General features: G+C 48.5%; 1 protein-coding gene across 2 annotated transcripts in view; it reads left to right on the top strand.

Moving 5' to 3' along the window:
* The window catches only part of Syn3 (synapsin III), a 398,594-nt gene that overhangs the window by 76,669 nt on the left and 307,311 nt on the right, over positions 1-14,614 (top strand). For both annotated transcript variants that reach the window (XM_070014421.1, XM_070014420.1), the window contains exon 4: positions 3,072-3,163. In XM_070014421.1, the coding sequence (XP_069870522.1) occupies positions 3,072-3,163 (92 nt within the window). The remainder of the gene's footprint in view (positions 1-3,071; positions 3,164-14,614) is intronic.

Below are 14,614 nucleotides of genomic sequence, written 5' to 3'. Positions count from 1 at the left end.
TCACCTCCTGGGATTATTCAGAAACCGTAGCTTGGAAAGAACTCTGGACAAGGTGAAGCCTCACTTGTGTACCCGAGTCTGAGTGTGTCCCCCTCCCCGATCTCCCTTTCCCTTTGGGTAGCACCACAGACTCTGGATTGGCTCCAATTGTAAGTAGGGCAGTCTATCTTCCAAGCTTCTAGTTCATGCCCTTCCTTCATAGATTGCTGGTTAGGCAAGGTTCTTCCAACGTCTTTTCTCTGCCACACACAGCAACATTTTCCCCCCTTAATTCTCCTTTGTAATCTTGCCAATTAAGTATGTTGGACATGATGGGACTGAATTTAGAAGGTATTAGACCTAATAACCAAGTCATTACCACTACTTGCCAGGCTGGACTCATTAACAGTGGTCTTTTTCTTTTCACCTTGCCACAGCATCATGAGGTTATTAATTAAGAACAGGAGACAGGAATGTTCTGGCTTTCCTTTAGTGCCATCTGGGGAGAAGGTGAAGTCTTTGGTCCTAACTCCTGTGACATGACTCCAGGGGGGGATGCTTAAATTACCATGAAGTGATATTTTCCTTGCATGTGAACTTGTTTTTTTTTTTCTCTTTCAGTTTGGTGACTTTTAGGTCTTGAAAATTCCCAGTGTCGTTTCATCTAATGCATCCTTCAGCTGCATGGCGGGGGTGGGGGTACAGTAGTTAAATGCCCAGCTGAAGACTGGCTCTGCTGACTTCTGTGCAGCATTGGGCTGGTTAGCCCCTCACTCCATCTCCCTTGTCTGGACAAAGGTGGATTAAATGCATTCACCCATGTAAAATGTCTAGACCAGTATCTGGCTTATAATGAGTACTCTGTATTTGAACGGTTCTGTTCATTTATTAAATTCAAAGAAATGCTTCTGATATCTACTAGACGCAAGTTATCCCTTTTAGATGATGGTGTGACGGGTTGACCCACCATCTCCCAAAATTCATGTGTAAAAATTCTAACCCAGGGAACTTTGCAATGTGATCTTACTTGGAAATGGGACCCTTGAAGAGATTGTCAAATTAAAGCAAGGTCATACACGTGGGAGTGTTCCTAGAGGGAACTTGACTGAGCACTTATGTTCACACCTATCATCCTTGCTACCCAGGAGACTGAGATCTGAGGATCATGGTTCAGAGTCGGTCTGGGAAGAAAACTCCATAGGACCCTTATTTCCAATGAATGGCCAAAAAGCTGAAAATGGAACTGTGGCTCAAGTGGTAGAACACTAGCCTTGAGGGAAAAAAACAAAACTTTTTTTAAAAAAGAAAGCTCAGGGACAGCACCCATGCCCTGAGTTCAAGCCCGGGACTGTCTCACACACACACACACACAAAAGAGGTGGAAGACTTGGCCTGTGGAGTCAGACATAAGGGAAGACAATGTGAAGAGGCACAGGACACAGGGAAAAGATGATTATTTTACAAACCGGAAATAGACCTTTCCCTCACAGGCCCCCAGAAAAATTCAACTGAACCTGAACCATGACTTTGAACTTGAAACTCTCTGGGCTGTACAGAATAGATACCTGTGGTGTAAGCCACCCAGTGGTGTACTTTATTACAGCAGCCCTTGAAAACTAATAAGATAATAATAGCCACAGATCTCTGCCCCTGAGCACTGTCGAACCATAGGACTGGTTAAAAACCACAGAAACTCACTCATGCTTACTGAAGCAAACAAATAAGCAAAAATGTGAATGCACAAAAATCCAAAGACAGGACATAAGCATCAGCCAAATGCTTCATCTCTTCCTCTGTCCCTGTCTTCCTCTGTGGAAACTGGCATCTCTATCTCCTCATCTTCCTCTGTTTTCTACTCTTCTTTTCTCTTCCTCTTCTTCCTCTCCCTCTTCCCCCTCTTTTTCTTCCTCATTTTCTTGTTCATATTTTGCCGCTCCTCCTCCTCCTCCTCCTCCTCCTCCTCCTCTTCCTCCCTCCTCCTCCTCCTTCCTCCTCCTCCTTCTTTCTCCTTCTTTCTCCTTCCTTCTCCTCCTCCTTCTTCCTCCTCTTCCTTCTCCTCCTCCTTCTTCCTCCTCTTCCTTCTCCTCCTCCTTCTCCTCCTCCTCTTCCTCCTCAGAAGCAGGGCACTGGTGGTTCAGCCTGTAATCCTAGTTTCTCAAGAAGCAAGATGTAAGGATCACAGTTTGAAACCAGCCCAGGCAGAAAAGCCTGCGAGACTCTTTATCTCCAGTTATCCAGCAAAAGGCCAGAAGTGATACTCAAATGGTAGAGTAACAGCTTTGAATGAAAAAGCTAAAGATCAGCACCTAGGCCTCAAGTTCAACTCCCAGTACTGGCATGCGCACACACACACGCACGCACGCACGCACGCACGCACGCACGCACGCACGCACGCATGCACGCACGCACGCAAGGCAATTGATCTTCTATACTGCCCGGATGAAGGTAGTAAAAAATATGGTCCCAAGCATAACCTAAGTTTGTGCATTGAAGACACAACAGCCTAGAAAGAAATCTCCTGGATCACATAGCAGTTTCCAGTTCTCAGGGCGGGGAATCTTATTCTACCACCTTGGGTCAACTGCCTAGCCATCAACATGACCATAAAGGTATTGTATCAGTACACGGACAGGGTGCTTGCACTGTGTGGAGCACGGAGAGAGGCCACTACCAAAAAAGGGACAGAGCTCCCAGATAACTGCGAGCCATGATGCCATACCACTGCATCGCTGAAGAAACCTAATGAAAATTGGTCTATTGAAGAACACTTGTCATCTTCTAGTCATGGAGCTAGAGTGTCCTCTTCCACCTTCCAGGAGGCAAAAACACTTAGTAGTTATAAGCATGGGTCCTTGAATCAGAGATTCATGGGTCTCAAATCCAGTTTTGCCTTTAATTAATTGCATGATTATGAATATGTCACCATGCTTCTGTGCGCCTAGATCCATCACCTCTCAAGAAGAGAGAGGAAAATGGCATTTGAGGTAGGGTTTAGGTGTGAATTTTGTTCATAGAAGAATCCAATCAGTGTCAGAAATTGTAACACTATTCACACTTGATAAATTCCTTTTTGCTTTGCTTTTTCCCTTTAGGCAGAATTCTCAGAGTTGAACCTGGCATCTTATGTAACTGGGGGCTGCATGGTGGACATGCAGGTCGTGAGGAATGGGACAAAAGTTGTAAGGTAAGAGGGGGTGAGCTATGGAAAGTCTTCTGAGACGTGTACAGGACACGACATATAACCTGCCCCTACCTGCTGCCTGCCACCCGACTCTTCCACCACATGTTCCCTCATGTATAGGAGATTTGCTTCTAATGTCTCAGGTATCACTAGACCGATGGTACAAATAGCATAGGAAACAGCTGTGATACCCAGGAATCAATCCTAGCAAAAAGAGTGCATGAGAAGAGGTAATAACTGTAGGGCTAGAGGTGTAGCTTTGTAGTAGAGCACCTGCCTAGCAAACACAAGGCCCTGAGTTCAAATCCCAGTACCACCAATAGTAATGTTAAATAATAATAATATTATGAAACTTATAAACACCAAAGATCACAAACTTCAAAAATTGAAATAACTACTGGGAGAAATTTTGAGGCCAAGGCCAGATATACAAGCTCTGTTCTTTTGAGAGCAACACATTTCATACAAGAGAGCTGTAAAAGCTTAAGATGTTGCAATGTAGGTATTTGTAGGTGCTCATGTTTGACATGATTTGTGCTTGGGGCCCAATGTCTTTTTGGAAAGGGACCGAACCTTCTTCTTGGTAACTTGTGGAATGATGATCCCATCTCTCAACTTGGGCTGCAGATTCAAATCACCTTTTAAATATCTTTTAAACACACACACCCATCTGAGGAGGCGATGTCCGTAGCTTCGTGTTTAAAGCTTCTTGGATGATTCCATTCACCAAGCGGGGAAATAGCCTCAGCCTGTTCCCCTGTTGGCTTTACCCACCCCTGGGTGGGGGTGGGGAGAGGATCAGCTGAAAGGCCAAAGAAACCAAAGGGTATAAGCCTTCAACCTTCCTGACTTTATATAGCAATTGTTTATAAAAATGAAGTTCTAGCCAGGCCTAGTAGTTCTCACCTGTAATTCCAGCTCCTTGGGAGACAGAGACAGGAGGATCTCAAGTTTAAGGCCAGCCAGTTGAGAGCAAAGTTAAGGATAATAATGAAAGTATAAATTAAAAGCCTTATCCACAGCCAGTCTAGTTCCTGCCTAGCAAGTATGAGATCCTGAATTGAATCCCATATACCATACCAAAATAATTAGAATTAAAGATGTTATAGGAATGTTCCAGATAGGAGCAGCTAGATTTCTAGCATTTAAAAGTAGGCATCACATACCATTGTTATGTATTAAATTGTGCGCCCCCCCCCCATCACGTGCTAAAGTTTTAACCTATAGTTCCTGAGAATATGCCTTTTCTAGAAGTAGGACCATTGAAAACATAACTAGCTAAAATGAAGTCATAGTGAATAAGGTGGGCTCCTAATCCACTATGACTGATCCCTTTATAAGAAGAGGAAGATTTGGACCTAGAGACACAAGTCAAATCCCACGTAATACTGGAGGCCAGGATGACATCCACAAGGCAAGGGATGTCCAGTCTTGTCTGTAAGGGCCCTGACTCCCGGAGACAGACATGGCCCACATTCTCCTCTCAGAGCCCTCGGAAGGCACCACACCAGCTTTGACACTTTGATGGTGGGTTTTCAGCCCCCAGAGCTGTGAACGCGTGCATTTCCCTTGCTTTAAGCCATCGACGGACGTTGTGACAAAAAGTTTGTCAGAGCATTCCTAGAAAAACACCAAGCCAGCGCTGCTTCTCAAAATATTAAGATGCACACCAATCCAGAGGACTTGTTAAGATGTAGATTTCCTATCCATTGGGTCTTCAGGGCGGGTCTGAGATTCTGATTTCCTGTGAGCTCCGAGGTGAAACCAATGCTTCCAGTTCTGCATATGGAATTTGAGCAGCAAGGACGTGGACAAGCTTCGAGCGGCTACTGCTGTGTAAAATAGCCAGGGCCATAAAGGCGATGTAGCTCAAGCCTGGAGTTAGGGACACAGTGGGACTGTGGAGACTTATTCTGTCCCATGCCCAGGAAAGGTGCTTATCTTCTCAGCCAGGTAGCTCATTCTGACAAGCTTGCTACAGGTGACATGCGCGCGCGCACACACACACACACACACACGCATGCATGCACACACGCACGCACACACACACACACCAGGAAGCCCCAGCCTGACTCACTGTGTCCTAGAGGTAGAAGTCCATGGTTTTGAGGGACCCTTCCTCCCACATAAGAGCATTGAACAGAACTCTCAACTTGCTGACCTTCTCGCGAAGGGGCTGCACTATGTTCATCAGCACTCCCAGGGTGGCCGCACCTTCTGACTCCTCGCTCCCTAAGCACCTTCAAGGAAAGAAGTATAGGTTGATGACTTTTGTCAACTCTACTAGGTTCTGCCCAGCCCAGGTAACTGCTAAAGCCTTCTCTAGCTATGTCTATCAGAATGTTTCTGGAAAAGATTAGCATTTCACCGTGGACTTGGTTAAGCAGATGGGTTGGTTAGTGAAGATATAGGTTGATACCATCATGTCATCCAAGACCCAACCAAACAGCAGAGAAAGGCAAAGCAGAGGAAGGGCTCACTCTCTCTTCTTGCTAGTGGACATGAGAGCTCTGTTTCCTGTAAGAAGTTCTCCCTGAGCTTTTCTGCTCCAGGACTCACAGCAATATCCCCTCAGTTCTCAGGCCTTGGGCTGGAAATGAATGCCAGTGGCTCCCCATTCTCAGGTCTTTGAATTTGAACCTCCAATGACTTTGTTACTATAATGTGGCTGTCTGTCTCTATAAGGAGCTTCCTTCTATGTGTGTCAGGGTGGGTGATCATTGTCTGGGAGTGAGCGGTAGAATGTTCTTGCCTTCTAACACAGCACCCAAATTTTGCATTGGAGGGACCCCCTAACTTGTAGACTGTATGATGTGTGAACAGCCCTAATATACTGGAATATCACACACTGGGACCAAAACCAGGACAAAGGGAATTCCTCTTGAAATTTTTTTGATTAGCACTGGGATTTGAACTTGGGGGCTTGAACTGAGTAGCCAGGTTGGACCAGCTTTGGCTTATAGTCCTCTGATACGGGACCACAGGCATGAACGACCATGGTGGTTTATTTGCTGAAATGGAGCTGTCCTAGCTTTTTTTTGCCCTGGCTAGCCTCAAAACCACAACCATTCTGATTTCTGCTTTTCCCAGTTAGCTGGGATTATAGCTAGGCACATCTCCTTCTAAAACTTTTTGCTGGGATTATCAGATTAGAGCTGCCTGGAGTCATTGGGAATCCTCTTTCTCCTGCAGAGAATGATCTACCAAGAATGAAGCCAAGGCAGAGAGGCCCATAGTGAAGACAAAGACCAAGAGATAAAGACTTGATGTTACTGTGGCTCTGAATCCGTTTGAGCCTTTCTCCCCACCCCCAAATAGAAAAGATCCCTTTAGTCTAAGCCAGCTTGAATTACACATATGAAATGTTTATTTGTTTAATACACATTTTTGTAGCCTTTTCTATATGCTTGGTGCTATTCTTAGCACTCGACATATATTATTAGTTCATCAGCCTTTCAGCAATCCTATAAGGTGTGCACTTTGAGATGAGAGGCAGAAATAGCAAGAGTTTAGGTAACAGAAGTCAGATATCCAGCCGGCCTGGCAGAACTGGGTCCTAGACCACAGCCAGTCTGGCTCCGGCCCCTGTATGTGGTACCACTGCCCTACACTGTCTCTTGAAGGAGGGCAGCCTGTGTCCTCCAGCTGTTAAGAGAGACGGACCCTAACTACCCTGCTGTGATTGGTAACAACCCTTTGTAAGACAAAGCTGATGAAAAGCCAAGGGTCTGACTGAGACAGGGGTGCTTTGTGCTTCGAGCCGTGCTGTGGGCTGCCCCTTCCTTAGTGACAATAGCCCTTCCTCCCAGGGTCATAACAAGGAATAACAAGTTAAGAGTATGTAAATTGCCTGCAGTAGTGCCTCTAGATCAGGGTAATCACTAAACAAAGTGCTGATCATTCTTATCACAGCCCTATATACAGAGGACGAAACTGAGTCACATCAACTGAGTCGCAGCTGAGGCTGTTGTTAAACTGCAGGCAGCAAACCAGACTTGTAGAAAACCAAAGCAGGTTGGCCACACCCAGGGGATGTGAGGTGCCAGGGAATATCCAGGTGTCTCTAACTCCTCAGTCTCCTCTCTCTTTCTGCCTTGTGGCATTTGGTCCTTTGGCCTCTACCAGACTGGCATGAGCAGACCCTGAGTCTTTGTACAGAATCCAACAGGAGGTAGAGAGCTGTATGACTCATCTTTCTGGCACCGTGACAAAACACCTGAGTGTAATCATCTTACAGAGAGGAAAGGTTTATGGGAATACAGTTATAGACATGTCAGTCCATGGTTGCCTGGCCTTGTTGTCTTGAGCCTGAGGTGTTACCTCAGGAAGACATGGCAGAGGAGCCTGCTTGTCTTACGTTGGCTGGGAAGCAATCGGGAGAAAGGAAGGGTTAAGGTCCCAATATTTCTGTCAGTGGCACATGCCCAGTGACCTAATTTTTCTTCCACTGGGCCCCCATGTACTGAAAATCCCACTACCTCCCAACACTGTAAGAGGCTAAGGACCAAGCCTTTAATACATGGCTTCCGTTCACATTTAAGATTCTGCAGTGGGGCCGATTGTATCTAGACTCATCTGGGCCCAGGAGGGCTGGGCTGCCCCTCTCACTTGGAAATCTGTAATTCAGACCTAGACTCTCCACCTGAGCCTCCGCTTCTTTTTCTTCATAAAGGGTGGCAAGATGACTTGCCTAGTTTTGTTGTTGTTGTTGTTGAAATGATTTTCCATTGTTATCATGAAGGTGGTGTGCAGAGGGGTTACAGTTGCGTAAGTCAGGTAATGAGTACATCTCTTTGGATAATGTCTCCCCTTCCCTCAGTTTCTCTCTCGGTTTTTCCCTCCCATCCCCACCCACAAGTTGTATAATTCATGTTCAACATAGTGTCTAGTGAGTGCTTCTGCTGCATTTGTTCACCTTTTATTCCTCCATTTCTTTTTTTTTGGGGGGGGGTACAGTCATGGGGCCTGAACTCTGGGCCTGGGCCACAACACCACTTCCAGCTTTTTTCTTTTTGCTTATGTGGTGCTGAGGAATCGAACCCAGTACCTTAGGCATGCAAGGCAAGCGCTCTACCACTGAGCTACCTTCCTCCATTTCTATGCTCCCCCTACCCTCCAAAGACGGTTAAATGAACAAACGAGACAAAAAGAGAAGAAAACACAACCGAGAATAAACTTGTTTCCATTTTGCATCTTTTTTTAAGGGATCATCTGAGCTATTGTATGTGAAAAGTTTTTCCATTTATCCCACAGTTACTTGTTAAGGGTCTATGTAATGTTCCAAACACTATTTTTCGAATTAGAAATTGTATCAGACAGAGGCCAGACAAGAGACAAGAATGCACCCCTAAATGGTTTAAAGAAGGAGATGTTCATGAAGGAGCCACTTGTAAAGGAATGTGTGGGACAGAGAGCAAGGTTCTCACAAGCTAATAAGAGCAGGGAGAAACTGTCACCTCTGAGACTTACAGGGCAATACGGAAAACTAGAATGACAAGCTGAGCACCCCTGATCCAGAAAGCCAGAGTCTGAAATGCTCCAAAAACTTAGAACTTGTAGAGCACTAAGATAACTTTATAAATGGAAAAGTTCAGACCATGGAACGCATGAAATTATGAAAAAAATATTGTATGTAGTTACCTTCAGGCTATTTGTATAATGAGGATATGCAACACCAATGAAGTTTGTGTTTAGACTTGCATCCACCTCCAAGATAGCTCGTGTGTGTGTGTGTGTGTGTGTGTGTGTGTGCGTGCGTGCGTGCGTGCGTGCGTGTGCGCGTGCACGCGCGTGCAAATATTCCTCCAAATTTAAATGTACATTATTCTTGGTCCTAAACACTAGGCCTAAAGGTTCCTAGCATTAATCTATTAGGTGTAATGTAGACTTGGGCAGTGTTGAGGTTATAGCTAGGGAAGGACTCGTTTCTCCCTTAAAGCTATGGAACCAAAGGAGAATGAGCACCAGGAAGAGACAGCATTCCCTCTCTGCCCTCCAGTCTCCTGCTGGGACCTCACTGTGGCCCTCAGAGATCATTCAGCCAGAGAGCTGGGGTGGAGCTGCCCTCAGGTATCAGCCTTCTGCCTCCAGGGAGAAGGGCTCCAAAGAAGAGTAGCCCAGGAAATCATCAGTGAGCAAGCACACGCCATGTCCCTGCTGCGAGGTCAGAGGCTGGGCACGCTCTGTCAGGGCTAAAGCATGGCAGGCAGTCGATAACATCAGCATCTGAGCAATTAAGTTGATAGCCCTCCGCCCTCTGCTTTCTGTCCAACACCCACACCACAGCGGGGCTGCCCAGCGAGGATGGGGTGTTGAGAGCGATCCAGATACCCAGCTTCTCAGAAAAGCGGCTGAGAACCAGAGCCAGGGAATGGTGAAATCCATGCTTTGTTGGATGGCTGGGGCCATTCTGGGCTCAGATTCAAGCCTGGCTCCACCACCACGGAGAGTGATTTTTTTTTTTTTAAAGCCCAGGGAAGGGGGATGTACAGCCATGACCCTACCGACAGACGAGAAGCAAACAAGAGCGGGAGACCAAGAATGAAAACACCCAAGAAGGCACAGGCTAATGAGGCCCCGATCTCATTACGCAAGCCAGCTCTCCGGTTCCAGCGTTAGGCAACACTAAATTACAGGCAGCCGCTCAAACCACAAAGGCTGATAACGTGCCTCTGCTCATTAGAAGGTCAGACCTCAGAGAGGGTTGGAGAGAGGGGAGCCAAAAAGCATCGGAGCGGCAAAGCACGGGGGAAGAGCATCCAGTCCTTCAAATCCTCCCACCCCCTCCCCCGGGGGACCCACCCGCAGGGGACAGTCCAGGCAGGAGGGAGAAGGAGGGGACCGTTTATAGAATCGCACATTCAGTGAGAAGAGCCACTTGGCGTTTTCTGTGTGGTCCCATTACGTGGATGGACAAATGGAAGCCCCAGAACCAAGGGGAGGATGATTGTGTCCAAAGACCCCTGGCTGAGCCAGTTTCAGCCCTCAGACTTCTGAAGTCTCTGTTCTGGCACCTCCCAAATAATTCAAATATTGTTTCTTTTGGGGTGCCTCTATTGGAGTTTGAACTCAGGGACCCTGGACCCTGTCCCTTAGTGTTGTGTCACTCAAGGCTAGTGCTCTACCCCTTGAGCCACACCTCCACTTCCTGCTTTTTCTTTTTCTTTCTTTCTTGGTGATCCGTTGAAGTGGAGGCTCACAGACTTTTCTCTGGCTTATCGTGGCTTTGAACCCACGATCCTCATATTCTCAGCCTCCTGAGTAGCTGGGATTACAGGTGTGAGCCACCAGCATCTGGCGAAAGTGGCTGGGTTGTGGAGGCAGAGTAAGCAAGGAAGGCTTCCCGCGAAGTAGTGACTTAAGTAGACAGAGAAATGAGGAAGGGCAGCTCCCGTGGTTATGGGGACAGTGGCTTCCTTCTTGGTCTTGACCTTGAGTAGATCCACACCAGCTAAGGGGCAGCGTAGGGGCTGGGAGAGGGAAAAGGGGAAAGACAGAGTCTTATGGTGTGGTAGTCTCCTCCCATCCATCAGGGCTGCAGCCCCCAGTCCCGCCTCTGCGTCCCGGCCTGACGTCAAATCCAGTCCTTGGATCTATACCTGCCCTGGTTCCAAACATGAAACATGGCTCACCTTCAGAGGTGAAGCAGACCACCTGGGTCTGGTCCAGTTCCGCCTCCTGCGGGGCGGTGATACCTTAGATTAATCACTCTGCATTCTCCACTCTTGACCCCTGCATCTGTAAAACAGTCATCATCCTGACTCCCTAGACGTGGAGGGGGTACACAGAGTGGGCTTGGCCGCCTCCTTTTTGCACATGCTCTTTCCGAAATGCTTCTCCAGAAAGCCCACCCTCCTCCTCCCCCTTCCTTTCCTCTCACACGTCCTGTCCTCAGGGAGATATGGCCAGTTCCTGCCATGTACAGCTTCTCCCTGACACAATAACGTTTCTTCCCTTCAATCTTTTATCGCTTCCTCAAATGTCTGAGCGATATGAATGACACTAGACATTTAATCTTACGTAGCGATGATGTAGCTGTCAATATAATAATAGACATGTCTAAGACCCACCGTTGTGTCATTGATTTTATTCAGGGCACCAGAGACCCAGGGGGCAGAACACTTTGCAGTGCTCTATTTGTCTCTGTCCGATGGTCACGTCTGTGTGTCCAGGAAATTGTGGGCGTGCCTGGCTGGGCCTTTACTCAGCAGTGATGGATTGTGATTTCATACCGGTTATCTCCATCTCCCCTTCCCTGAACCCTCCCTGCTGGCCAAGCTGAAAACGATTTCTCTGGATTATAGCCAGTGCCTTTGCTGAAGGCATTCAGGACAGGCGACTGTCCACATAAATAAGAATCCCACAACTGCTGCGCACCAGTTGGCTCACACCTGTAACCCAGCTACTCAGGACTCTTGAGGATCATGGTTTGCAGCCAGCCCAGCCAGGAAGGAAGGAAGGAAGGAAGGAAGGAAGGCACAACCACGATTTTGCAAGGGGAACAACTCTCTGGCAAGACCCAGGCGGCGAGGCAGGGACTTCGTAAGAGCATACCATTGGTAGACTGGGAGTGTAGAAGCCAGCAAGCCCACCGGGCAGGTCACCCAGAGCCGAGCTGGACAGGGACGGCCCCATCCATCTGCGTCCCGACACTGAAGGATCCCTGCGACTGGCAGAGGTGGGGCGTGGGAACGGGAAGAAAGCCGCACAAGAAAGAGACAGTGTGAGCCTGGAAGAAGTGCCAGGCTCTGCTTCCCTGCATCTCCAGCCAACGGCCCCGGGAGAGGGGGTGCAGGGGTCCCCTGAAGAGCAGTGCAGCTCCTGATCGCCCACATCACAGAATCTGGTTGAGAAAGACCCAGGGAGCCATTATGGTCCACTGTAGGAGAAATTGCGCGACAGCCCTTACCATCCTTGGAGTCCTGGCCTCTTCTCGTTCAAAAATGATCATCTTTTACTGTAAGGTGACTGATTACCTCTCCGTGTCGGGTGACTCCATCCCCCTTTGAAAGGGACACTCTTCTCACCCGGCACCACTAGTAGCAGGGGAGAAGAGGGGCTCAGAACCTGAGGGGTTTCTACAACACCATCCCTTCCACCTGCGTGGCATAACCAGGCTCTAGAAGAAGCACTGGCCTTGGAGGACAGCAGGCCTACCCTTCTGATTTCCACCTGCCCGTCATGTGACTTTGCCGAAATAACCTCGCTTACCTGACTCCTAGGTCTATCACCTGGAAAGCAGAGACCAGGCCTCTGCTGAGGGTCAAGACTAAGGCCTTGCGTGGGTGAGGCAAGGACTCTACCACTGAGCTACCTGCCCCGCTCTGTCCTAAAGCTCTGGGTCCTAAGCCCACAACTGGTTCATTTGCCTTCAATCTGTAGGTCTAGAATTGGGGCAGGACTTGTCTGGGCAGATCTTGTGCTCCAGTGGCTCCCTGGGCCAGCAGCATGTGGCTTTCCTAGGCTGGGTTAGGAGGTCGAACCCAGCTCCATTCCAAGTCTGGGCCTGAGGCTCCCCTAGACTTTCTCTTTCTTAGGAGAGCAGAAGCGGTAGGTATCTTCAGGGTCAATGTCAAGGCTGCACAACATCACACCTAGCACATTCTAGCAGCCAATGACAAGCACGGCAAATCTAGTTTTAAGAAGACCCCATCTCTGGTTGGCAGGAATAGCAAAGAATCTTTACTCTGCCAAGGACCCCTGATCGGCAGTGGATCTCTGTTGAGTTGCAAAGGGACCGTTGTCTATTGCAGACACACGGTGTCCTGGGCACCTGTGTTGAGGAGCTGTGGATTCATTAGTTCACATCCTCCCTTTCTCCCTGCATGATCACTGTAATAACTTCACTTTGTAGAGGTGTGTGTGAGGCTTGGAGAGGTTCTGTGTCCTGCTGCACAATTTTAGTTTGATAAGCTGGGACCAGTAGAATCCCACTTGGTTGAAAGTTAATGCCTATACCATTGGGTACAGTGGTACACACCTGTGATCCCAGCTACTCAGGAGGCTGAGATCAGGAGGACCACAGTTCAAGGCTAGCCTGGGATAAAAGGTCCATCAGTTCTCATCTCAACCAATATAAAGTTGGACATGCTGGTTCTCACCTGTCATACCAACTATGCAGAAAGCAGAAATCGGAGGGTCACAGACCAGGTTGGCCCAGGCATCAGAAAACTAAAAAAGGCAAGAAGTCATGGCTTAGGTAGTAAATCACCTGCCCAGCAAGTGTGAGGTCCTAAATTCAGTATAGTACTGTGAAGGAAGGCAGGGAAGGGGGAAGGGAAGGGAAGGGAAGGGGGAAGGGATGGGAAGGGGGAAGGGAACGGAAGGAGGAAGGGAAGGGAAGGGAAAGAAAAGGGAAGGGAAGGAGGAAGGGAAGGGAAGGGAAGGGAAGGGAAGGGAAGGGAAGGGAAGGGAAGGGAAGGGAAGGGGGCGGAGAAGATATATTCTAACAGCTACACTATACCTCCCGCTTTTCCATACTGCCAGAACAGATGTTGGGGCGTTGGTAGGTAACAGGGCCCTGAGGCTCTCTGGCTGGGTGGTGACCGTCCATGTCCATCAGTCATGAGCTAGGGGTCAAGGATCAGGGGTCAGGGGTCAGGGCTCCTGGAGGGGTTGTCACCATCTTAATGCTGCGGCCGTAGCTCTGCAGTTGGGTGATCTCAGCATTTGTTCACCACATGATGGCCTGGCACCTGTCCAGCTCCCCGGAGAGAGCCACACAGCCATCTTTTATTACCACCCTCGGTGCTACGGAGATAAAATGGTAGTGTGGTTTGCTTGGCTTCCTGACTGCATGGCCTCCTCCCTCTCCCCCTCCCCACCCCCCAACCTCAAGCATCACAACAAGGCTGTGATCAAATCAGATCAAATTCATTCTCCCTGTGTTCACTCTTCCCTGCCACACCCCGAGTCAGAAGCGTCAGGGTGATGGTGTCAGGTTGTGTGGCCCGGGCGCTGCGTGACCACATGCGTGGCCCTCCAAGCAGGGGTTGGAACCAGCTCACGAGGTTCCAGCTTGGAGCAGCCTCTGCACGTGTCCTGATGTGTGCAGAGCAATCACCAGGGACAACTGGGAAGGCTTGGAGGACACAACTGGGAGGAAAGAGCTTTGGATGGTCTCTGACAACTCAGATCTGCATTCGCTGCTGTGGCCAGACCCGGCCAGCACCAGACTCCCCTGAGCCCTGGCTGCTGCCCCCCCCCTTCGTTCCTCTCTTCTCCAGGCTCCAGCTCCTCAGCCCCACGAGAATGAGGAACCTGGGTAGACCAGGTGTTTTTTCCTTGATCATGTATTCCCTTTGAGGTCTAGGGACATTCACCGGACTTCTCTGAGCCTCACTCTGTCATCTGTGAAACAGAATGGTGCTTAGGTAGATTCTTTGCTGAGAGTCTGCGGTTGGGAGGATTTCAGTCTGAGGCCGGCTGGTGTAGAAAAGTCAGCAAGGTATTATC

Source organism: Dipodomys merriami, unplaced genomic scaffold, assembly GCF_024711535.1.
Source record: "Dipodomys merriami isolate MVZ:Mamm:240054 unplaced genomic scaffold, mDipMer1.0.p SCAF_97, whole genome shotgun sequence".
NCBI lineage: Eukaryota > Metazoa > Chordata > Mammalia > Rodentia > Heteromyidae > Dipodomys > Dipodomys merriami.
The sequence above is the reverse complement of the archived record's forward strand: the minus strand, read 5'-3'. Positions and strand labels throughout refer to the sequence as shown.